Below are 27,492 nucleotides of genomic sequence, written 5' to 3' on the forward strand. Positions count from 1 at the left end.
GTTGCGCAGTGCTCCCTATGCCATGTACGGGTCGACGTAGACTACCCGAGAGACTTCCGGATGTGCAGTAGCGGCTCCGTGTTTCAATTTTGGGTGCGAGGGTTTCGCCGAGTCGGTCCTGCCTTCATAGCCGAAATTACTGCGGGGTCGAGTCCACTGAAGTGTAAGGTAAGTCAAGCAGGGAACAAACCGGCACAGTTCTACTCAACGTCTAAGGCGATACTACAAAGGACTGAGCATCCTGAAAGTGGGTTACTAACTAGCTAGCATGCTATGTTGCTAGTCATGTTAGCACGCAGAAGTGGGACAAGCGTCAAATGGCCTTAACACCGACTGTCAAGCGCGTAACACTTAACGTCACCTATACAAATCGTAAAACGAACTGTAGTCTGTTGCATATGTATCGTATGCTAAATTAACTTAAACATTAATTGTCTGAGTTAACATTTGAAGCCGGTAAAAGTGCTAAGATGAACTGTATTTTCATGGCAGGAAGTCGTATTCGTAGAGGTAATTGGAAATGGCTTTGGTTTCGGGTGGATCATTATTTGGCAAGCCCAAACTTCCTGTTGGTGACACAGTGAAATGGCGTGTGAACCAGTTAGGCTAAATGCTAGCGTTTACTTTAATATTTAAATGGTAGCATGGTAACACTCGATTTGAATAGGTTGGGTATTTACTGTGGACAGGCCTGGGGATTGCGGGTCCTGTACGTGAAAAACTGACTGTATGGGCGTCGGCCAGAACTGATGCTGTGACATTTTGGGAATTCCGTGTTGGTCCGCTAGCTGACTAGCTGTAATGCTAGCCATATGGAATCTGTGCCACTTAGCTCAGGAATGCTACATTAGCTAATGTCAGCTAGCTTTGCCCTGCTGGAAACCTCGCCCAGTCCAGCTACGCAGCGTATGTTTACGCAAATATGTGTGCATACAAGCTAGCTGTTGGACACGACAAGATAACTGTTTGCTTGCGTAGGGGAATTCCTTTCATTGAAGCCACCCAATCACCCAAACCTGATCCACACGTAACTACGCAGTTTTTTGGTTTTTTGTTTGGCGAATAAGTCCTTGCCAGTGCCGCAGTTGGCGATTGCAGTGCTTTCGTGGGGCAGTTGGCAGCTTTGACAGATTTTGATTTGAGGTAGAGTGATTGTAACAACCACCGGTTGCTTGTTTGCATAATCTGTAAAAGCCTTTTCCCCGTAGATGTTCGAGATCAAACATATGGAAAACACAGCGAGAGTGACAGCTAGACATTATCTTACATTCTTACAAATTCAATCAGGTACATTAGCTTCCTGTTTGCTGTTTCAGCATACCTGTCTAAGGATAAAGGTTGTGACACACATGCAGAGTCCTTCCAGATCATCTTGTCCCCCATGCCCTTCAGACTTTGACTGCTGTGTGTACAGTTGACCTGTTAGAGGATCAGAATGGTGTATCACACAGCAGCAATGGAATTAATGAATGAATGAAAGGGGAAGTTACCTGGACTATTTAAGCACTAGAAACCTAGTGCTTAAATAGTCTATAGGGTCTAGTAGGTCCCAGAATATTCTTGTCTGGAAATGCATTTCAAAGACTGATCTGTTCCAACTAGCCTACTGGTAGTTCATAATGGTTTGTGTTCATGGTGGCATTGCTCTGCCTCCACAGACTGGAGAGAGGAACTGGAAGGACTTGTGGTGTGGAGCAACACAGCCTCTTCTGTGTTTTGCTTTACTGACACCATATGGAAACTAAAGAAGCCTTTTAAAACTACACTGAAGTACGCCTATGGGCTAATGATTGCACAGTAGCACTGTGGGCCTGGTTAAAGTACGCCTATGGGCTAATGATGGCACAATAGCTCTGTGGGCCTGGTTAAAGTACGCCTATGGGCTAATGATGGCACAATAGCTCTGTGGGCCTGGTTAAAGTACGCCTATGGGCTAATGATGGCACAATAGCTCTGTGGGCCTGGTTAAGGTACGCCTATGGGCTAATGATGGCACAATAGCTCTGTGAGCCTTGTTTGGATTGCCCAAGACTTGTATTGCTGTTTCTCATTCATTTGTCTCTACATTTCCCTTCATCCCTCTCTTTCTCTTTTCCTGCCTCCTACACTATCCCTCCTCTTTTCTTCTCCTCTAATGCCTCCTCTTTACTCTCTACCTCCCTCTCCTCTGTCTCTCTCTATTCTCCTCCCTCTCTTCCCCTCCAAAATCCCATTATCTTCTCTTTTCTCTTCTCTTTTCCTCTCTCCTCTCTCTCTCTCTCTCCCCACTCTCTCTCTCCCTCCCCTCTCTCTCCCTCCCTCTCTCCCCCCTCTCTCTCTCCCTCCCTCTCTCTCTCTCTCTCCCCTCTTCCTCCCAGCAGTATGAATGGGCAGCTGGACCTAAGTGGGAAGCTGATCATCAAAGCTCAGCTGGGTGATGACATCAGGCGGATCCCCATCCATAATGAGGACATCACCTATGACGAACTGCTCCTGATGATGCAGCGCGTCTTCCGGGGGCAGCTGCAGAGCAACGACGAGGTCACCATCAAGTACAAGGACGAAGGTAGCCTCACATGCATACCATGCTGTCACAGGAGACCAGACTAATGCACCCTGTTACTGTACTGTCACAGGAGACCAGACCAACAAACATGCACCCTGTTACTATGCATATAATCATAATATTACATTAGACCACACCATCAAGTACAAGGACGAAGGTAGCCTCACATGCATACCATGCTGTCACAGGAGACCAGACTAATGCACCCTGTTACTGTACTGTCACAGGAGACCAGACCAACAAACATGCACCCTGTTACTATGCATATAATCATGCATAGTAACTTATGCTTTTTATGAATTTGCTTTGGTCTCAATGTGTATGACATACAATAATTAAAATACATATAATAACCTGATAAATAGACAACATGTTCGGCCGAGACAGAAACCCATAAGTAAGTATAGCAAGACACTGAGTTTACAAACAAATGTTGTAAACTCAACATTTTGAAAATGTGTCATGTTTTTTGGTGTTGATGGTCGAATTTCAAACCTGCTCTGCAGCCAAAAGAATTCTGCACCCAAAAGAAGTCATCTGTATTGTGCTGTACCTAAGCGGTTCAGTATGAATGTGTGTGTTGTCATCGGTATTGTGCTGGGTCAGGGCAGGGCCCAGCTGAGCTCTAAAGAGCCATCCAGCCAACTCTGCCCTGCTGCAGATTACCCCCCTGTTTGGCATCTGGGACATCTCCTTGTCTCCCTCCCTCATCCCTGGCTGTCACCCCCCGCCCCCTTCTCTCTCACTCATGTCAGTCCTCTGTCTGTCCCCAGTGATGGCCTCTCCTCTGTCTGACCCAGAGAGACAAGCCAAAGAATATTAAAATCTCAAACACACACACACCGCCCGGCCACCTCGTACCGAGTATGAATATTAAAATCTCAAACACACACACACACACACATGTTGGGTCTCATGCCTAGTATGAATTGGGTCATCATAAATAGGATGTGTAGAAAAACTCCTGTGTGGTGAGATTTATTATGTTGGAATATTCTTCACTGGATGACTTTATATCCAATAATAAACACGAGGGCTTTGTCTATGTTACTGTTTCTGTTTGTTATTATGTAGTCAGTCTTGTTTTGATTGGTTTTAATTTTTTTAATCATTTCAAGTTCTTTATTCTCTCCCTGTTTGTGTAGATGATGATCTCATCACCATATTCGACAGTTCCGATCTCTCCTTTGCAATCCAGTGCAGCAGAATACTCAAACTCACTCTGTTTGGTAAGAATGCTCAAACTCACTCTGTTTGGTAAGAATAGCATACCGTAAAACTTCAAATAATAGCCCGGGCTTTTATTTTCACAAATCGCTGAACTGCACCGGCTAGAATTTGAGACAGGTGTCTATGTGGGACAGGTTTTAATTCCCTTCACACAAAACTTTTGAAATACAGTTGCATTTTTAGCCCTGACCAAAATCGTTCAGGAATTCTTTAAGCAAAAGTGTGCTGACTACTTCCTGTGAGTTAATTAATCTGGATTACACGCTGACTACTTCCTGTGAGTTAATTCATCTGGGTTATACGCTGACTTCTTCCTGTGAGTTAATTCATCTGGGTTACGCGCTGACTACTTCCTGTGAGTTAATTCATCTGGGTTACACGCTTATTGGGCTACTTCCTCAGAGTTGCCCCATCTGGGTGCCACGTAGCTGGACTGCTGCGCTGGTGCCAGGCCTGGGCTGGGCCTGTGGTGGTGTGGTCGTCCTGCAAGCCTGTAGTTATGCGGCTCAGTCTCACTCTTCTCCTCCAACACCAGAGGGCGCTGTGCTCACGTGGTTAACTGTGCGCCTGGACAATCTGTGGAGCAGTTAATCTCGGGTCACACCAGGACACGGTGTTACAATACACGTTCATTTCTACATTAGCACTTGTTCGTTTTGTACACACTTTTATCCAAAGTGACTTGTGAGTGAGGGATAACATTCAAGCTCCTGTGCAGAGCAGCCCTTAGGGAACAGCAACACATGACACTACCACGGGATGAGTGCAGGACTTGAAGGTACTACAGTATTTCCCACAGAATTGAATTCTATTTGTGGTGGTAGGTTTGCAGAATTAACTTGAATGCAACAGTTTTTAACAAATTAGTGCAGCGCGATTATGATTCTAACCAGATTTAAGCACAATTTAGTACAACCAGGAAAATCATTGTGTGGTGGTCAATGTTGAGCCGGTGGGCCGCCACAAATAAGTCAATGTATGGGAAACGCTGTACTAGTTCAGTATTTTTACAAAGATAGTGGGAGAAGGAGTGTGTGTGTGGTGAGTTTTTCTTTAGCAACAGAAGACACTTGTAGTTTTTGAGCATTCTCAATCAGACCTCTTAATGACTTATTGCAGCCTCTCAGTAGAGTAGATTATATGGGCAGAATGTTTGTGTGCGTGTGTGTGTGTGCTTGAACGTGGTGCCGTCTGGGCCTATAAGTATATGCATATTTATGTGTGTGCTGGGTACATTCTATGAGTGTGCAGTAGTGATAAACCTGGCTAAGTAAGAGTAAGTGGCAAACCTCCTAATACAAGCACCCGATGCTTCCTTCTTCCATCAAAACAAACATGCAGAGCTCAGCTTTTAGCAGAGTTACCACTTACTGACCTAAGGCTTGGCACTAAACCACATACTTGGAATACTCACGTGGGTGTGTGTGTGTGTGTTTTAGAGATGCAGGGTGGTTCTGCCCATGGTGGAGACGATGTAATTTCCTGCACTCTGTTTTCAATTAGTCCCCTCCCTCAGCAGAGAGAGAGAGAGAGAGAGAGGACAGGGAGCAAAAGAGAGAGAATAGAGTTGAGGAGGTAAAGAAGACGAGAAGGGGTTGGAAGAAGAGGTGGAGGGGAGAGATGTTGCTAGGCCACGTTTAATTGGTGTGACCCACGGCTGGTGTGTGTGTGTGTGTCACGTGTGTGTGTGTGTCCCAAACATGTGTGATGACTAGACAGAGGACTCCAGTTTTCCTGTGTGTGTGTGCGCGTGTATTCTTGGATTGCTGGGTCTTGTGTGTGTGTGTGTGTGTGTGTGTGTGAGTGAGTGAGAGTGAGAGAGAGTCTTTTATTTTTCTGTCTGTTTGAGATGAGTCGTTGCCAGGCACTGACCATGTCTCAGAGGTTTGTACCGTGTGTGCGTGTGTGTGTGTGAGAGAGAGCGTGTGAGCGAGCCAGGCAGCCCTGGCTGCAGGCTATAGTGATGTATTGGGGTTAGAGGCAGGGCAGACTTATTTGTCTGGTCTCACATAGATTCACATTTCCCTCACGGGTTCAAAAGAGTATATATACTTATACTTACTTATACATGCACCCCTCCACCCACACACACACACACACACACTCTCACACTCCACCACCACCACGTCTCTCTGAAGCTCTATTCACACAGAGATCCCACAATAATTCACACAACAGCAGACGGCATTATGCTGTGGTCTCCTTATCTAAACAGAGAATACCAACCTTGCGGACCAAGACACGCGTCACATTTCGTTCATATACAAACTAACATATTTCAGTTATGTTGTTTTCATAATTGTTGAAAGCCATGATTGATGATTAATCAATTAATTTGATTAACATGGAGACATGGACACACAAGCTTACACACACACACACACACACACACACACATGCACACACACACACACATACATGCTTACTCATACTCACACACATGCTTACACACATACACAGTACACACACACCCTTACACACACACACACACGCATACACACACACATGCTTACACACACACACACGCACACACACACATGCTTACGCGCACACACACACACATTCTTACACACACACACACACATGCTCACACATGCTTACACATACATGCACACATGCTTACTCATACTCACACACATGCAAACATACACACACATACACACACATGCTCACACATGCTTACATATACATGCACACATGCTTAATCATACTCACACACATACACACACACACACACACACACACACATGCTTAATCATACTCACACACATACACACACACATGCTTAATCATACTCACACACATACATACACACACACATGCTTAATCATACTCACTTACACGCATGCTTACACACATGCTTACACACACACATGCTCACACCGCCCATTATTGCTCACACACATACGTACACATAATTACTCATACACACACACACATCAGCCACACACATGCTTTACATGCACACATGCTTACTCATACTCACACATGCTTACACACATGCTTACACACACACACACACGCATACACACACACATGCTTAATCATACTCACACACACACATGCTCACACATGCTTATATACATGCACACATGCGTCATACTCACACACATACATACACACACACACACACACACATGCTTAATCATACTCACACACATACACACACACATGCTTATTCATACTCACACACATGCTTAATCATACTCACTTACACGCATGCTTACACACATGCTTACACACACACATGCTCACACACACGCCCACATGCTCACACATACATGCACACATAATTACTCATACACACACACACACGCTTACACACATGCTTACACACATACAGGGCCAGATGTACTAGCGGCTTTTGCGCCCACTTCAGGGCGTTTTGTTTCGCAGAATGCGCGCGCGTAGGTATGTACAAACAGGCGCAATGATGTAAAGCTTAAAACTGCCTGTCGGGGCGAAAGTGGCAGATTATGTTTGTCATGTCATGCATAGCATTCATGGGAGGATCCAGGGGAAGTTTAGTGTAAAATCCAGGATCCAGGGAGTTTAAATGAAAAGATGGGAGGGGAAGAGTAAAGGCTAATTATGTATTCAGCGGTATGTACAAAGACTGCTCCTGAAAGCGCCGCGTCTAGTCTGGCGCCCTAAATACTTCCGCCTTGTAAAGCAGGTGTTAATCCAAATTGCAGTTCAATGCGTCAATAAGAGAACTTTTCAAAGACAACAGAATCGCTATTTAGAGCACCAGTTTTGTGGTGAAAGTATTTGTACTACCAAAAGCAACCTTAACTTTCGTTGGCCTTTCGAATGTCTTACTTTCACTTTCACGTCATTCACTTAAACTTTTCTACTTGCTAGATTTGACCAATCTTCCATAGCTTGTTTACATCTTATCATGTATGGTATTATTTCATGGTCGCTAAACGTTTGATTCTTTTTAATGTTGTCATCAGTTAACTGCACTTGTATGTAGGCGCTGCCATTCAGTTGTGGACGTTCGTAAATTGCGTTTATGGGCAGAGAAAGGCGCAGTTTACACTAAGGATTGAACGATTGATAAATACGACTGAAACTGCGGTGTGTCCATGATGCTGATAACGCTATGTTCGCAAATGTATGTACATCTGGCCCACAGTGTTTCCTCTACGTTTATTTCAGCATGGCGGCCCCCCACGGTTTAATTAAACCTGCCACGGTATCAGAATCAGGGCAGACGCACATTTACTTTTTAAATAATCCTGCGACATATCCTCCCTTGCTGGCTGCCGTTCACATTGCAATTTAAAAATAAGTAGCCTAAACTAGTCAGAGGTTATTATGGCCCGTCCAGTTTCAGTTCATAAATATTGTATTGATGTAGCCTATTTAAAACATTAACTTTCTTCTCAGTGTTTCCTCTTCATTTAGGGGTGCCACTGCTTCCAGAATTAGGGGAGGAATAAAATATTGTCGGAAGCATAGTAGGCCTAGGCTAAATTGTTTTAAGCGCTGGCTGCTGAAAATTGCAGTTTAGGCAGAATAAACAGCAATGCTAATCCGAGGTACCTGTCTACTTTTATTCTGTAAATATATTGTTTTTATGGATGGTTAGTGGCATGTGCTATCATGGAGATGGATGGATTGCTATGGATGGATGGTTTGTCAACACTTGGTGGAAAGGTGTAGCACAGGCCAAGGAAAACCCATTCATTTCTGAAGCTGATTGTATTGAAAGTATTTCCCATATCGTAGTCTATAAACTTCGCCCAACAACAGCAAAATAAAACTGGAGAGGATGTCTCAGCGAAGACAACCTGTTACATTACATATTACTCAATCGAGATAGATGCAGTAAAAAGCAACGACTGCTGGTAGTAACAAATGTAAATTACAAAACATTTTGGATGCACTCGGTGATGGCCTAGTAAGGGCTAATGTGAATCGGACTATAAAGTAAAGGAGATTTGCACCAAATAAAGGCAGTGTTGTTGGCTGGTTTGTGTTTTACAACATGTTGGCCAAAACTTAAACTAAGTAAGCTAACGCCATTTGTCAGCGTGAACTACCCGGTATGTTCAAGTTCAAGTGACGTAATATTGAGGTAATGCATGGGTTAACCTGGCGTGGAATTGGAGGTAGAAATGGAGCCTGTCTTAGTTCCTGGTCTGTCCTCAAGTCACGTTAGGCTAAATGAATTGTGATTAGCAACTAGAATAAAAATAAGGTGACTTTGACCAGTTTTCATACTACCCTTGTAACCTTTTTTTTCTTAGGGGGTGGGGGTGCTGCCGCCACTGTCGCCACTGTTAAAAAAAAAAAAATCTAGCGGAAACACTGCACACACACACATGCTTACACTTACACATCCATGCACACACACATGCTTACACATACATGCACACATGCTTACTCATACTCACACACATGCATGCATACATACACACACACACACGCATGCATGCTTACACACACACATGCTTACACACACACACACACACACACACACACACATGCTTTCTGCCTTACTTCATGCACAGTCTGTCCCTCCTTTCTCGTCCTCTTCCGATGACCCTGCCTATTTTCAACGTTCCCATGATCATGGAAATCCTGCTGCTGCAGCCATTGCTCATGGAAAACCAAACTGGCTTTTCCGCACCTGGTAAAGCCTGCAGCCGTAGTGCGCAGTGTGTGTTGGAAAGATCCTGCTTGGCCCTGATGCCGTCTCAGCTGCCTCCTTTATGAACTGGGCAACCGCAGGAACACACACACACACAGCAGTCTCCTGTAGGGACCAGTCAGCCTCAGGAATATATGAATATAAGAGTGTGTGTCTGTCTCCAACCCTCTGTTGTCCTACACACAGCAGCCAGACAACACACACACACACACACACACACACACACACACACAGACACACACACACACACACACACACACAGCAGCGGTCCCCTGTAGGAGTGAATGACGACATTTGGTCTATGGGCAGCCTGAGGAATATATGAATGTAATATGCATATATGAGTGTGTGTCTGTGTCCGGACCCTCTGGATTGAGTGGACAGCTTTATGGTTGTTTATTGGCATGCATCTCTGGGAAAAGTCCACCACCAGTCCAGCTGGCTTTTATGACCACTTACCTGCATGTCTTTTGGTCATCTACTACTCATGCAAGTATGCTGTGTGTGTGCTAGCCATGGTGTGCAGGTGTGCACGCTGCCTCCACCTCCTCATCTTTGATAATTGTGTGTGTTTACCTGTAGTGAATGGGCAGCCAAGGCCACTGGACTCCTGTCAGGTGAAGTACCTGCGCAAGGAGCTGATTGGCCTGAGGAATAAAGTCAACAGCTTATTGGACAGCCTGGAACCACCCACAGAACCTCCTGCAGAGATACCCGTCCCCGAGAGGGGTATGTACACACACACACACACACACACAGAAAGCTTCTCTGTGGATCACTGTCAGCTCACACACACACACACACACACACACAAACACACACACTTACGGCCAACGCCCAGTGACAACGACATTTGCGTCTATGGATTTGATGCTCAAGAGACGCTACGCTTAGGCATTAGATGACCAGAGTGGCTTTGTAGATGTTCTAAACCAGTGGCTAATTTTTTTGTCTGCTAAAGTTCTTTAAACTTTCAAGTACTCCACACTCACAGATGCCTCACACACACTTTTTTACCTTTAACACCCACACACACTCACACACACACGTTTTGTAACTCAGCTCACACACTCACACACACTTTACTGCTTCTGTAACTCAGCTCACACACACACACACACACACACACACACACACACACTTTACTGCTTCTGTAACTCACACACACACACACACACACACACACTTTACTGCTTCTGTAACTCAGCTCACACACACACACACACACACACACACACACACACACTTTACTGCTTCTGTAACTCAGCTCACACACACACACACACACACACACACACACACACTTTACTGCTTCTGTAACTCAGCTCACACACACACACTCACACACACACTTTACTGCTTCTGTAACTCAGCTCACACACACACACACACACACACACACTTTACTGCTTCTGTAACTCAGCTCACACACACACACACACACACTTTACTGCTTCTGTAACTCAGCTCACACACACACACTTTACTGCTTCTGTAACTCAGCTCACACACACACACACACTACTTTACTGCTTCTGTAACTCAGCTCACACACACTCACACACACACTTTACTGCTTCTGTAACTCAGCTCACACACACACACACACACACACACTTTTATGTAACTCAGCTCACACACACACACACACACACACACACACACACACTTTACTGCTTATGTAACTCAGCTCACACACACACACACACACCTTTACTGCTTCTGTAACTCAGTAACTCAGCTCACACACACACACACACACACACTTTACTGCTTCTGTAACTCAGCTCACACACACACACTTTACTGCTTCTGTAACTCAGCTCACACACACACACAACACTTTACTGCTTATGTAACTCAGCACACACACACACACACTTCACTGCTTCTGTAACTCCGCTCGCACACACACACACACTTCACTGCTTCTGTGACTCCGTTCACACACACACACACACACACACACACACACACACACTTTACTGCTTCTGTAACTTGGTCCATGTCGAACAAAACAGCTGAGAGTCTGTTGTGGGGGTGTCACGATTATCCAAATCCTTGATTTGATTTAATTTTTGGTCTTAGTCACGATTCGATTCGGGATTTTCTTTAATTCGAGGAGGACACGGCCATAAGCGGGCGGTCATATAGGTTTATCAGATTTTTTTTTTTTTTTTTTTTTTTTCGCGATGCCCAAATTGGCCAATGATTCCCCGACACTGAAAGACCGGGTATTAATTTTAAACTTGCGGGCATGTAACCCCACATGGATAGCATGGAACCATCGCTTTTCGCTTGATCTGTAGCCCCCGGCTGGACTGGACCCCCAAAGGAGGGTAGGGCAGACACAGTTTTCTGTGAATATCTCTCAAAAACGTAGGGTTTAGGAGGACCATTTTTTGTATGTTGATCTCAAAGGCCATGTCAACCCATTCCATAACCACTCATTTCATGTATAGCCACCTAGTTAAACACAAAAAAGTAAAAATGAGGTGTTGTAATTGAAGGTATTGTGACCTGAACATAGTCAAAACTGGTACGAAATTGAAGTGTAGGATCATTATGACACCCTCTGTATGCACGCCAAGTTTTGTGGAATTCGCTCATGGGGGCCACACAATAAATTAATTTATGTTACTATACACCAACTGGCCTGTAGGTGGTTGGAGACAGTTTTCGTGAATATCTCGAACCAGAGGGCCTAGGAGGTCCACCCTTTTATGTATGTTGGTCTTTAGGGGGCATGTCAACCCATCCCATTACCACTTACTCTTTACATGAATAGCTTCACCTAGTTAAAAATTAAAAAAGCAAAAAATTAGGTGTTTTCATCACAATATCTCTGGCTGACAAGGTCAAAACTGCACGAAATAAAAGTGTAGGATCATTATGACAATTCCCTCCCAATGCATGCCAAGTTTTGTGTACTTTCGTTCATGGGGGCCTTACAATAAAATAATTTATGTGTACATTTAGTGACGCATACCAACAAGGATTCCCGACACTGAAAGACCGGGTACACAAAACTTGGTGGGCATGTACCCCACGTGATAGCATGGAACCGGCCATTTTTCGCTTTGATCTGTAGCCCCGCTGGACTGGACCCCCAAAGGAGTGGTAGGGCAGACACAGTTTCTCGTGAATATCTTGAGAACTGTAGGGAAAAATTTCATTTCATCCCTCGGACCCCGTGCTGGGCCCCCGAACCGCAAAAACAGTTTTTCCTAAATAACTACCTGAACCGTGGCACTGAGGATGAAGAATCTTTTATGGTATGTTGGTCTCAGGGCCCACATCAGCCTGGCTCATAATCACTCATTTGTGATTTGCCCCCCACCCGGTAAAAAAATGAAAAATGCAATATTATTCTGCTTTTGTCGCCCTATCTTCAGTTAAGATGTTCAGAACTGCACCAAATTTTATGTGTATGATTGACCTGGCATTCTCTGGGGGTATGCCAAGTTTCGAAGAATTTCATCCATGGGGTTAAAAAAAAAATTAGGTTATGTGTACATTTAGTGACTGTACACTCATTGGCCTGTAAATGGTGGTGCACACATATACACATGCACACACAGGCACCCACATACTATCGGTATTAGAGCGGCCGATACATAATTACAAATTCAGTAGGATTAAAAAGAAAGCCAAAATAAATATTCATCATCATCATCATGGCTGCATTTTCAGTATTGGCGATAAGTAGTCGTTTGTCCACTAGATGGCGCATCGTTGCAGTGAGGCGTAATTTTGTTGGAAGTTAAAAGTGGGTTGGAAAAAAAACAATGGGCCGCTTCCTACAAAGGACTGTAATCACCGCAGGCGAACATCTAATAAGGATAGGGCGATGTTCACATGAAGTGTAATTTCCATTTCTTCTTGAAGCGAAATAAATCTGAGGATGTTTATCGGACATGCTTGGTTTTACTGCAGGAATGCGTTAATCTTGTAATATCAATAAGGACCTAGGTAATGTTACCGTTAGCGTTGGTTGAGGATGGAGGCCCATTTGATTGATTGCATTTGTAGAAAACTATAAATACTTGGTTATACCAAGCAAATTGATAGCAGCACTGTTTGTATCTTTTCGACTGTCATTTATTTAACGTGCTACAAAATCATTCTGTGCAATGGAAGATTTACCAACGTTATAACCGGTCTGATACAGTTTTGCCTATACATGTGTGAGACTGAGGCAGCCTGTTTATTTTGTTTTAAGTGCGTTGCAGGGTGTGAGAGGAGAATCGATGTGCTTTGATTCCAGCTTGGTAGTTGTAGTCTGTGAAATTAAAAAGCACGTGTGTGAAGTATCAAACAATGACACCTTCATTTCATTATGGCTGCTTTAGCAACACACCTTAAGCTACTGTGTAGTGGGTCCCATTTAGAAGTGGCTACTTCATTCCGGCTTTCCTTGACTCATGGAGCTGCGTGGATGTTATTACAACTTTTTCATGCGATATGGCAGTTTAAGTCCTTGATACTGTAAGGCTGTTGGTTTTCAAAGGAGATTTTTATTTGTGTAAGCCAGCATAGCCTATTGACAATTTATGTTGTAAAATAGGCCTACCTTATAATCCTACCTGTAGCTTAGGGAAGCTAACAGCTTTCTATTAGGATCTAGTTTGTTAGTTACCGTTTTTGTCATAACTCCCTGATGCATTTTTTGCATTTAGAATAGCCAGAGCTGTATATCTCAATGGGAAAATTAAACAATATCGGTGCCTGGACTAGGCTGGGTGAACCCAGCCTGATCTGCTCGCTATTTATTTTTGATTTCTTAAAAGATTGAGCTTGGTCTGATGAAAGCCAGACTAGCCATGGACCTCAGTTAAACAATGCAAGGGAACATGAATCAGCCTATATTTGCATCGAACAATAACGGACAAAAGCTCTTCAACTTTGGCCCGTTAAAATGTGAATGAACAGTCTAGCTAACGCGATTTCATCAATGCCCATTTGGACATGTCAGTTATTTGCACCACTGGTTAGATGTAAAAACAGCATTTCGTTTGACTAGACTACTGTTACTTAATTTGTGCATTAACAATAACGTTTCAGACTACTGTTACTTAATTTGTGCATTGACAATAAAGTATTACATGAACTAAAGATGACTAAAATCTTATGTAGAAGAAGAAACATTCACAAAAATCCATCCATCCAAAAATGACCTTTGTTTTTGATAGCTGTTGAAAAACGCATGGAACTGACAGAGATGTTTTGTTTATAAAAAAATAAATAAATAAATAAATAAATAAAAAATAACATTATGCTGATACCTTTTGCTTTTCCCAAATACAATGTAGCCTACAGTGTAAGTGACCTTTCATCAATCCAGTTGCAATGGATGAACTGTGATGAACTGCCCTACTTGTGATTGTTTAGAGATTTTTAAAGGTTTTATAACAATGCTACATCTTCTTTGGCTATTCTACAATCTATTCACCTTTTCAGCACCAGTAGGCTACTTTCTGTGCAGCCCGCATTACACACACTCAGGCATGCCAAACAAGCATACACAAAAGTTTCAAGAGTGGGGGATGGAGTAAAATATGGAGACAAATTGAAGTGTGATTTATTTTCGCGGAACGGATGTACAGGACTGAGCAGCGGTCATATTTTGTACCGCTATAGCGGTACATCTAGTTATATTTCTATTCTAATGCATTTGTTATGTTGTTTACTTTTTTGTCTTATTATGACCGTGCGGCCAGGAAGCCACCAAACAAATATCAATCCCAATGTCCTATTGCAGTGACCGGGACACTGTACTGCAGGAGATGTTTTCCTTTGCATGAATGTTAAATTGAGGTCCTGACCTTGTTAAAGATCCCATGGCACTTATCGCAAAAGAGTATGTGGTTCCCTGTTTTGCTTTATTTATGTACACATACATAAAGACACACACATGCGCACACACACACACAAACACACACACACACACACACACACACACACACACTACACATGCACACACACATACATGCACACACACAACACGCACAAACACGCACAAAAAAAACACACACACATGCACCCACACATACAAACACACCTACATACACACACACACACACACATGCACCCACACATACAAACACACCTACATACACAAACACACACACACACACAAAACACACAAAAAACACATATACACAAAAACAACCACACACTCTGCACACACTCAATTACAAACACACAAAAAAGGAACAAAGTAGGAAATTAACACAATTTGACAAGCGTGACTTATTTTTCTGGAAAAAATGTGCTGGACTGGGCGGTGGTCATATTTTGTACCGCTATGCGGTACATCTAGTTTCCAGTAATGTTTTTGTGCATTTTATTTTGAAACCGTTCCTACCGCGAGCTACTAAGCAGAACAAAGTAATGCATAGACGTGAACATAGTGAAATGAAATAACACGGAATGGTCATTGTATTGTCATAGCACACTCCAAGGTAGTTTTTTATGGAATATTAGACGTTTTATGCCTTAAAGTAATTTTGGACTTAGAATTTTAGACTAATCTAGAACTTCACTTGCGAAGTTGCGGATCCGAAGTTAGTGTTAACTGACGTGAATGATTGAACCTCAAAATATTTCCACAGCCGTGATTTCATAGCAGCAGGAGGGGGTTGGAGCTCGTCTTTATGTGTTTTTTATGGCATAGCGTTTTAGTTCATGTTTTCAGCGCACACTTCAACACCATGGGTGTTTTTTCCCCCTTCATGCATGCTGGACGTGACATTGAGGGTGTGGCTGCATCGCCGATTCTACATTTGATTTCAAAGTTCGAGATAGTGATTCGATTGAGAAGATTTTTGACTTAAAACCGAGATCATGACACCCCTAGTCTGTTGTGTAATTCTGCACTTCCATTAAGGTCCTATGATAAGTAATGAATTGTCTAATAAGTTTTCTCTCTCACTCTTGTGCGTGTGCGTACATGGCGTGTGTGTGTGTGTGTGTGTACATGTGTGTACATATGTGGTGTGTGTGTGTGTGTACATGTGTGTACATATGGTGTGTGTGTGTGTGTGTGTGTGTACATGTGTGTACATATGGTGTGTGTGTACATATGGTGTGTGTGTACGCATGTGTGTGTGTACATATGGCGTGCGTGCGTGTGTGTGTGTGTGTGTGTGTGTGTGTGTGTATGCACATCCATAGTGTGTGTAGGTGATAAGGTGTGTGTGGAGCCAGTGAAAGCCCCAGTTAGTGCTGCAAGCATGTCTGCGTTCGACCCACTCAAGAACCAGGACGAGGTCAGCAAGAACGTCATCTCCGCCTTTGGCCTGTCTGAGGAACCCAGCGCAGGTACACACACACACACACACACACACACACACACACACACACACACACACTCATACACATACATACACACATGAAAATGAACAAATACACAATCAAAGACATTTGACATTTTAATGACATTTGGCCCCTCCTTCTCCCTTCTCCTTCTCTCCCTTTCTTTTCTCCCTCTCTCTCCCTTTCTCTCCCTTTCTCTCTCCCTCCCTCTCTCTTTCCCTCTCTCCCTCCCTCTCTCTCCCTCCCTCTACCTCTCTCTCTCTCTCTCTCCCTCCTCCTTTCCTTCTCTCTCTCAGTTCCTGCTGCTGTAGCTGCTCAAGCAGAGGAACGTTCTGGAACTCCTGACAGCATCAACTCCGCCTCCTCTGCCCCCCCCCCACCAGCTGTGGCCCCCCAGGCCCCCGCCCAGCCCTCGCCCCAGCAAGCGGTGGGGGCCGATGCATGGCCTTACCACACACACACACACACACAGGCCCCCAGGCCCCTTACGCACAGCAAAACGCGGTGGACGGTGCGCTGCAGACACACACACACACACACACTCAGGCCCCCCGCCCTCGCTGGCAAGCAATGGACGATGCAGCGCGCACACACACACACACACCTCAGGCCCCCACCGCCCTCGCGCAGCAAGCAGTGGGCCGGTTGCAGCATACACTCACTGCGGCACACACACCTGAGCCCTACGCGCAGCAAACGGTGGGCGGTGCCACTGGGGCTGGGCGATGTGCTGAAAACTGGATCACAATATGGTATTTCATATCCGGTCGATGTCGATAATTATGAATTTTTTAAAATCAATTTCAGATAAGGACCAGAAGGGGAAAAACACTTTTATTTAAAGCAACCTTTACTCTGATTTTAATCACCACAGTTGTCGAAATCAAAGCAAACAGGAAAGAAAATAGCAACACAATCAGGAAAAACACTGAAATAAATAATTGTGCACATAAGTCTGAATAGGCAGCACTGGTTGAAACCTGGAAATATTGTAAACAAAGTAAGCAATTTGCTAGTTTATCATAGTCTACTGGTTAGACTGTTCAGTTTCTGCGATGTGTTTATGTTCAAATGAATACTTTTCTCCTTGGGACAAGCCCGCTTGAGTCTTGGAAAATACTTTTCCATTTGCATTGCCCGATTGAGATGATTAGAACAGCGGTTGCGGTTTAGATGCAACAGTTTTGAACAAATTAAGTGCAGCGTGCTAATGATGCTAACTCCAGATTCCATTCATAATTGTCTTATTGAATGTTCCCTTCAGATGTGTCCTATTGAGCCCCACCCCTATACACAACTTTCAGTGGACAATTACCTCAGACCCCCACCGCCCCTACCACAAACAGTGGACAGGCACTCCACCTCAGGCCCCTGCCACCACCACAACAAACAGTGGACAGTTTACACACCACACACACACACACACTCAGGCCCCCACCGCCTCGCGCACAGCAAGCAGTGGGCCAGTGCAGCGCACACACACACACACACACACTCCAGGCCCCACACGCCTACGCTTTGCAACCCAAGCAGTGGGCAATCTGGCCTTTTACACACACACTCACACACACACACTCACACACACACTCAGGCCCCTGCACGCCTCACGCTTCAACAAACGCGGTGGGCCGGGGCCTTGCGCACACACACACACACACACACTCAGGCCCCCACCGCCTACGCACAGCAAGCAGTGGACGATGCGCGCACACACACACACACACACACACACACACACACACACACACACACACCAGGCCTACGCACAGCAAACGGTGGACGGTACGCGCACACACACACACACACACACACAGAGGCCCCCCGCCCCCCGCCGGCTACGCCAAAGCGGCAGTGTAGATTGCTGCAGCGCTACCTGCGCATGCACACACACACACACAGGCCTACGCACAGCAAACAGTGGACGTTACTAGGGCTGGGCGATATTGCAGAAAACTGTATCACAATAAGTATTTCATATCAACACACACACACACACACACACACACACACACACACACACACTCAGGCCCCCACCGCCTACGCACAGCAAGCAGTGGACGGTACACACACACACACACACACACACACACACACACACACTCAGGCCCCCACCGCCTACGCACAGCAAGCAGTGGACGGTACACACACACACACACACACACACACACACACACACACACACACACACACACACACACACACACACACAGGCCCCCCCCGCCCGCCAAAAGCAAAGCAGTGGGCCCGGTGCCGCGGCGCACACTCTGCCAGCACACACACACACAGGCCTACGCTTTGCAGCAAACCCAGTGAGACGGTGCTGGGGCTGGGCGTGTGCTGGCTTCAGCCTAATAGAGAGTATTTCATATCAACACGCACACACACACACATACACTCACACACTCAGGCCCCCGCCGCCTACGCACAGCAAACAGTGGACGATACACACACACACACACACACACACACAGGCCTACGCACAGCAAACAGTGGACGGTACTAGGGCTGGGCGATATTGCTGAAAACTGAATCACAATATAAGTATTTCATATCCAGTGATGTCGATAATTGATTTAAAAATCAATTTCAGATAAGGACCAGAAGGGAAAAAACACTTTTATTTTAAATGTAACCTTCCTCTGATTTTAATCACCTCAGTTATCCAATCAAGCAAACAGGGAAAGAAAATAGCAACACAATCATGAAAAACACTGAAATAAATAAATGTGCACATAAGTCTGAGATAAATGACACCTGGTTGAAGCCTGGAAATATTGTAAACAAAGTAGCTTAATTTGCTAGTTTATCGCATAGTCTACTGGTTGGAGCTGTTCCAGTTTCCCGATGTGTTTATGTTTCAAATAGATACTTTTCTCCTTGGGACAAGCCGTTTAGTCTTGGAAAACACTTTTCCATTTGCATCGGCGATTGAGATGATTAGAACTTAGCAGTCGATTTGAATGCAACAGTTTTGAACAAGTGCGTGCAGCGTGCTAATGATGCTAACCGGATTTAATATCAATTTAGCCAGTTGTCTTGAGCGATTGTGAGGAGGGATGTGCCTGTTGAGAGGGAGAGAGAGAGAGACACACACACACTCAGGCCCCCACTTCCTATGCACAGCAAACAGTGGACGGTACACACACACACACACACACTCAGGCCCCCACCGCCTACCCACAGCAAACAGTGGACAGTATACACACACACACACACACACACTCAGGCCCTGCCGCCTACCCACAGCAAACAGTGGACAGTATACACACACACACACACACACACACACACTCAGGCCCCCCGCCTACCCACAGCAAACAGTGGACAGTATACACACACACACACACACACACACACTCAGGCCCCCACTGCCTACGCACAGCAAACAGTGGACGGTACACACACACACACACTCTCAGGCCCCTGCCGCCTACCGCAACAAACGGTGGACGGTTTACACACACACACACACACACACAGGCCCCACTGCCTACGCACAGCAAACAGTGGACGGTACACACACACACACACACACACACACACACACACTCAGGCCCCCACTGCCTACCCACAGCAAACAATGGACAGTATGCACACACACATACACACACACACTCAGGCCCCCACTGCCTATGCACAGCAAACAGTGGACGGTACACACACACACGCACACTCAGGCCCCCACCGCCTACCCACAGCAAACAGTGGACAGTATATACACACACACACACACACACACACACTCAGGCCCCTGCCGCCTACCCACAGCAAACAGTGGACAGTATACACACACACACACACACACACACACACACACACACTCAGGCCCCTGCCGCCTACCCACAGCAAACAGTGGACAGTATACACACACACACACACACTCAGGCCCCCACTGCCTACGCACAGCAAACAGTGGACGGTACACACACACACACACACACACACACACACTCAGGCCCCTGCCGCCTACCCACAGCAAACAGTGGACAGTTTACACACACACACACACACACACAGGCCCCACTGCCTACGCACAGCAAACAGTGGACGGTACACACACACACACACACACACACACTCAGGCCCCCACTGCCTACCCACAGCAAACAATGGACAGTATGCACACACACACACACACACACACTCAGGCCCCCACTGCCTACGCACAGCAAACAGTGGACGGTACACACACACACACACACACTCAGGCCCCCCCACTGTACGCTTGCAGCAAACAGTGAATGATTTTACACCACCACACACACACACACACACACACACTCAGGCCCCCACTGCCTATGTACAGCAAACAGTGAACGGTACACACACAAACACACACACACACAGTCAGGGCCCCGCAGCCTACACACACACACACACAGCCAGTGGCCGGTTCACCGAACACACGCAGCAGCTCTCTTTAATGGGTTGGACAGATAATGGCTTGACCATGTGTTCTATACAGTATTCTAAGAATGGATGAGTCACATTCTAGAACTCTAGCATCTGCTCTTGGCAATGTGGACTTTCCACTGGCTACTTTAAGAAGGGTAGGAAGCATGGCTTCAGTCATACACACACACACACACACACACACACACACACACACACACACACACTTGTATATACATACACATGTGGCAGTATCTTACACCTTAAACACATGAATGCACAGGCACATACACATAAATATAGACCTGCATATCATCATGCACTAACCATCGCAGTACACACACACAGAGCGGCACACAGAGACACACAGAGCAGCCACTCTACTGTATATGGAAACAGTGTGTGTGAGATTTTATGAATATGATGACAGGATTGTGTGTGTAAGGACGGCATATTTATAAGTACTGTATAACAGACTGCAGGTTTGCTTTGAGAGAAAACACACGTACTCACATACACGTACACACACACACACACACACACACACCGTACACACACACACACACACACACACACACACACACACACACACACACACACACACACACACACGTACACACACTGCTGTCAGCTCATGTGAGGTATGCGCAAGGACACTTCGGGACACAATCTCTGTCACATCAAGGTGAATATTCCACAGAACACGCACACGCACACATTCCAGGGAAGAGCTCCTTTTCCAGGAAAGCATCCACTGCCAAGGACAATGCCATGCAAGGTTATATCTCCACACACACACACACACAGATGTCACCTGTCACTGGGTATATATGTGTGTGTGTGACCCTGCAAGACGAAACCAGTCGTCTTGCGCAAAGTGCTATTTTGAGAAAATCCACGATAAACAAACATACGGGTTAAAATGTTGAATTTCACGTTTTGCATAATTCAACAGTGGCACAGTCTACGCTTTCATGTTGTGAACCAATTTCACTTGATAAACACACGCTTTGGACTGTTAAACCCTCACCCTTATTTAGAAGATTAAACACAGTCAGCAGTCATTCCATTTGTCCACGCCGCTTAAGGTTTTTACGGTAGAGCTGTGTAGCTCACTCATTAGGGCTACTCGCTACTCGTCGTGTAAGTTTCATCGCTCTTGGCAGATGTAACTCGAATATGAATGTGAAAGACTTGCCTTCACTGCACAAACGGTCAAAAACACCTAACTGTGCCAGGAAATATCCTGGGCGCCATTTTACCTAATTGAGGAGAAGTTTTCCATTGACGAGCAGTAGCACATTTTTAAAAGTGGGCCTATAGCCTACACAATCTGTGTACATATAACTTCTTCTCCCCTTACTTCCTCAAATACATTAATTATATTCTATAGTGACACCTTATCACCATCCCTCGTTGATAAAACTGACATAGTCAGTCATCCGCCTTCAGTCGCCACCGTATTAATAATAGCTGTGTCCCTCACACACATACATACACATACATATACATATATATACATATAGTTATTATATACATATATATATATATATATATATATATATATATATATATATATATAAATAAATATATAATATTTTTTACTATTTATTTATTTATTTATTTATTTATTTTTTATTTATTTATTTTAAAATACACACATACATATACATATATACATACAAACACACACACACCTTTTGTGTGTAGCTCTGACCCAACCCCGACATTTAGTGGTAGTGGGAGACTTGCTGTGACTGGTGCTTAAAGAAGCCCTATGCAGGTCTGGTTATTCCTTCGCTGTTTCTGGGTTTACGCCTGATTTGGGCTCACATTTTCACTTATTATAGCTCCCCTGCAGCTTCGCAGCAAGTGACTGCTATGCTAAACCGGGCCACTAGCTACGAAGCTAGCTTATCAATAAACCAAGCTAAACAACGAAAGCAAAACACATTGTTCAAGAGACTATCAAATCACATTACAAAGTTTAAGTTCACCCAAGGGTAGGCTACTTACAAAAGCCTAAGTCGAGTCCGCTTTGCAGTTTTCTTTAGAAACTACAATTTGACTACATTTTCGAAAGTATTCCGCTTGAGTTACATCCGATGTGTTCGACCGCCAACCAGAAAGTTGCATATTCGCTTTTTCCAAGGAGAAGCACTAGGGGAAGACGAAGCACCCACCAAACTAACCCAAACAGTGTTGTAGAACCATAACAACGACTCTCAACCTGCATAATTAAGGTCATTTTTGCTAAAATTGTTGCATAGGGCCTCTTTAATGTTCCTGTTTATATGTGTTACACTCACACACTCACTCAGAGACACATGAGGGGACATTTTCTCTTGTCTCTCTCTCTCTTTCCCCACACACACACACACACACACACACACATACACACAAAGAGTGAGACGGGGAGAAGTTCTCTCAAATTCTCTCACTTGAACACAAACACACTCATGGAAATGTCAGGAGAATTCGCTATGGCAGTTCAGTTCTATTTTCTTTGAAATGAACTCCATTACGCCTCTACTGTGTGTGTGTGTGTGTGTGTGTGCGTGCGTGCGCATGCGTGTGTGCGTGCGTGTGCACATGCGCATGCTAGTGTCGGTCCTGTGAGTATATTCTCAGGTCTAATGTTTTTGTTTCAGTATGACATGCACGTGTTGCACACTGTGTGTGTGCGCTCGTCAGTGTGAGTGTGTGTGTGTGTGCGCTCGTCAGTGTGTGTGCGCTCGTCAGTGTGTGTGTGTGTGTGTGAGTGACTTCTTTGATGAGGGTCCAGTATGGACAGGAACATGTCCGTTTGGCTGCATTCTACATTCCTCTGTCTTCCTATTCCAAAGTAAACCTCTGAGCAGCTGAATCACATGTGTGTACACGCACACACAGACACATACACACACACACACATGCACGCACACACACATGCACGCACGCACATGCACGCACACACACATGCACCACACACACACACACACACACACACATGCACACACATGCGCACACACACACACACACACACACAAATAGGAGTTGAATCCTAAATGCAGACACAGACACACATGCGTGCAGGAGCTTGTGTACACATGAGCTCTTCTTTATTAGTGCATGGATGCCATTAATGGTGTGTGTGTGCTTTGTTATTCATTGTGTGTGTGTGTGCACACTTTGTCAGTGTGTGGGATGGCCTTAGTATGTATGTGCATGTGTTTGTGTGTATATGTCCTCCGGTAGTGTATGAATGGTATTCATTTGTGTTTGTGTGTGTGTGTGTGTGTGTGTGTATTTGGGAGTGTATGGATGGCTGGTTATTGGGGATGTATTCACCTTGTTTGTTTATCTCTGCCCTAACACATGGTCTGAGTTATAACACACACACACACACTCTCCCTCTTTCTCTTTTTCTCGAAAACTAAAATAGGGAATCGATTTTAACCAAATATGTACACTATTAATTTTAAACGAATTAAACAAATAAAAAGGATAGATGTTACAAAATTCACAAACAAAAATATAAGATAAAAGAATTCCGAAGTGCAGTAATCATTGCGAAAGCTAAAAAGAAAATTCCCAAAATTCCCAATTTTACGCACCGGAAACAGCTGTTTCAATCAGCTGCTGTGCAGCTCGTGTTTTGCCAAAATATGGAGGACAACGCGATCAACCTGTGCGACATGTAGAGAGACGAGTGATAGGCCCTAATAACTTGAGGAGTTAGATGTGGAAGTACTTCGGATTTTTGGTATATCAAACTATGGAGAAGAACAAAGCGTGTAGGCTCGCAAACTGTGCAATCGAAGTTCTCGTAGGCTTAAATTTGTTTGACATTTCTAATCGTAAACACAGACACAGCTATGTTAAATCCTGCAGTCATGTTTGTCACTGATGTAGGCAGTCCACTCGGCTTATTGTTTTTCGTGAATGTTGCACTCCTGTTTGTCATTGTTCACGAAACTTCCCGCCAATAAATCATCAGAAATATTGCTGGCTTGCATCTACAAGCGCCCTCTGTTTGTCCTAATGCCTGTTAGTTGTTTGTGGATTGGCCTATATTTGGCGTTGAAAACGTCTTTAGACATGAAAAATCGATTTTACAATCGACTCAATGAACACAATGAACACTCAAAAATCGAACAGGATTTTTTCACAAAAATGACAGCCCTAGTTGATGTGGAAGGGATTCAGAAGTCATCCTTTCTGTCTGTCTGTGTGTGTGTGTGTGTGTGTGTGTGTGTTAAAATGTGAGGACGTTCTGCAGTGATCGTGTGAGAGAGTAGTGTCTCTGAATTTTCCATCATTACATTTCTGTGTCTGTGTCTGTGTGTGTGTGTGTGTGTGCACACGTGCGTGCATAGGCACATTCACTGTCTGCTGAAGTACATGATATACGTATCTACTCTCCAGTTTGATTGACTCTCCCTTCACTCTCTCCGTGTGTGTGTGTGTGTGTGCTGCTGCACATGTGTGTGCACATGTGTGTGTGTGTGTTTGTGTGTGTGTGTGTGTGTGTGTGTGTGAGCAGGTCAGATGTATCAGCAGTACCAGGCCCCAGGTGGATATCCCCCCCAACAGCCTGCAGCCCCACAGCAGCAGCAGCCACAACAGCAGTATGGCATGCAGTACCCTGGTAAGAACACACACACACACACACACACACGTGTACATACACACACATTACTTACCCAGTAAGCTTAGCTGGATAAAACAAACATCTATTTCAATCATCAGTCATCTATCGTCCGATTTCAAGGGTCACAGGTATTTGAAATGGCCTGACACATATGAGATGCTGCATATGCTATTAAAACAGTTTACAATATGATAATAATAATAATAATAATAACAATAGCACTAAATGAAAAGTATAAAATGAATGGAACCCCTGTTGGTTAAATTATGAAGGTATACAGACACAGAAATAAATGAAGTAAGTGAACGGTAGGTTAAAACAAATGATCAGACGAATAAATATCAAGTGTTTGTTTTGTGTGTGTGTGTGTGTGTGTGCGTGTCTGCGTGTGTGTGTGTGTGTGTGTGTGTGGCTGTGATGTGTGTGTGTGGTGTTATGCGTGTGCAGGCGTGCGTGCGTGTGTGCGTGCAGTGTGGTGTGTGTGTGTGTGTGTGTGTGTGTGTGTTTGTGTATGTATGTAATGCGTAAGTAGCGTCGCGTCGCGGTCGTGTGTGTGTGTGTGTGTGTGTGTGTGCGTGCGTGTGTCTCAGCAGGTTACACCCCCCAGCAGCAGCCTGGAGCGCCTCAGCAGCCGCAGCAGCAGCAGTTCCAGAACTTTCCGCCGCAGGCCCCCACCTCCCAGGCCCCCGCCTCGGGCTTCAGCACTGGCCAATCACAGCCTCCCCCTCCCCAGGGGGCTGCCCAGTACCCCCCAGGGGCCTTCCCCCCTCAGAACTACACTTCCCAGGGTGCACCTCAGCAGCAGCAGCCAGCCAATTACAGCCTGCCCCCCACCTCTCAACCCGCCCCCGGCTACCAGCCCCGCCCCACCTACACCCCCCCACCTGGTGCCACAGTAACCCCCCCTCCCGGAGGCTCCAACCCCTATGCCCGAAACCGCCCTCCTTACGGAGCAGGCTACACCCAGCCCGGCCCTGGATACCGATAAACCCTTCCTACCCCAGACACACACACACACACACACATACACACACACACACACACACAAACACAACACACACAACACACACACTCCGATGACCTGATGTTGTCAGAAGTGGTCATGTGAGCACCCCACCCCAACCAGCCTTCATATCTGGCCTCCCTACACACACACACACACAAGCACCCCCCATTTATTTCATTTTAGTTTTTGTGTGTGTGTGTGTGTGTGTATGTGTGATTGCACATATGAGAGACCAAACAGAATAGGATTTACGTGTGTGTGTGTGTGCGTGCTCACTTGTAAGGTGCAAGCTGGGAGTTTAATGAGAGTAAAAGTGTGTTTGTGTAAATGTGTGTGTGTGTTTCTGTTTTGTCTTCTGTCCGTCCATGTTAGTGTGTATTTTTGTGTGTTTGTGTGTTGAGTGTTTTATCGCTTGTCACCCTGACCCTGTCCTAACGCACCCTAAATTGTAACAGTTAAAACACTAGAGAATGATCAGTGCTCAGGCATAGTCCTGCCTTTTGAAGGTCTCTCTCTCTCTCTATCTCTCTCTCTCAGTTGTTTATATCACTCTTTTATCTCTTCTCCCCTCTTTGTGTATGTTCATCCTTCGCTCCCAGTCTTTTCTAACGGCTGCAGGTGTGTCTGCAGTTGCTGTAGGACTTTCTGTTTAAACTGTAACTCTTCTTTTTTTTTTTCTCAAACTAAATAAAGGCTTTCAAATGGAA

General features: G+C 45.0%; 1 protein-coding gene across 1 annotated transcript; it reads left to right on the forward strand.

The window, feature by feature from the left end:
• Positions 1-27,492, forward strand: tfg (trafficking from ER to golgi regulator). Its single transcript, XM_048238962.1, has 9 exons — positions 1-168; positions 2,361-2,545; positions 3,691-3,774; positions 10,020-10,166; positions 16,614-16,760; positions 17,051-17,157; positions 22,917-22,956; positions 25,669-25,776; positions 26,370-27,492. Exons 2-9 carry the CDS (start codon positions 2,362-2,364, stop codon positions 26,765-26,767), a joined length of 1,215 nt encoding a protein of 404 aa, XP_048094919.1. The 5' UTR covers positions 1-168; position 2,361; the 3' UTR covers positions 26,768-27,492.

This window comes from Alosa alosa, chromosome 3 (assembly GCF_017589495.1).
Source record: "Alosa alosa isolate M-15738 ecotype Scorff River chromosome 3, AALO_Geno_1.1, whole genome shotgun sequence".
In the NCBI taxonomy this organism is placed as follows: domain Eukaryota; kingdom Metazoa; phylum Chordata; class Actinopteri; order Clupeiformes; family Clupeidae; genus Alosa; species Alosa alosa.

Coding starts and splice junctions, on each gene's coding strand:
- tfg (XM_048238962.1), top strand. CDS start 2,362: ATGAATGGGCAGCTGGACCTAAGTGGGAAGCTGATCATCAAAGCTCAG. Junction 10,167..16,613: donor GATACCCGTCCCCGAGAGGG/GTATGTACACAC, acceptor GCACATCCATAG/TGTGTGTAGGTGATAAGGTG. Junction 25,777..26,369: donor GTATGGCATGCAGTACCCTG/GTAAGAACACAC, acceptor CGTGTGTCTCAG/CAGGTTACACCCCCCAGCAG.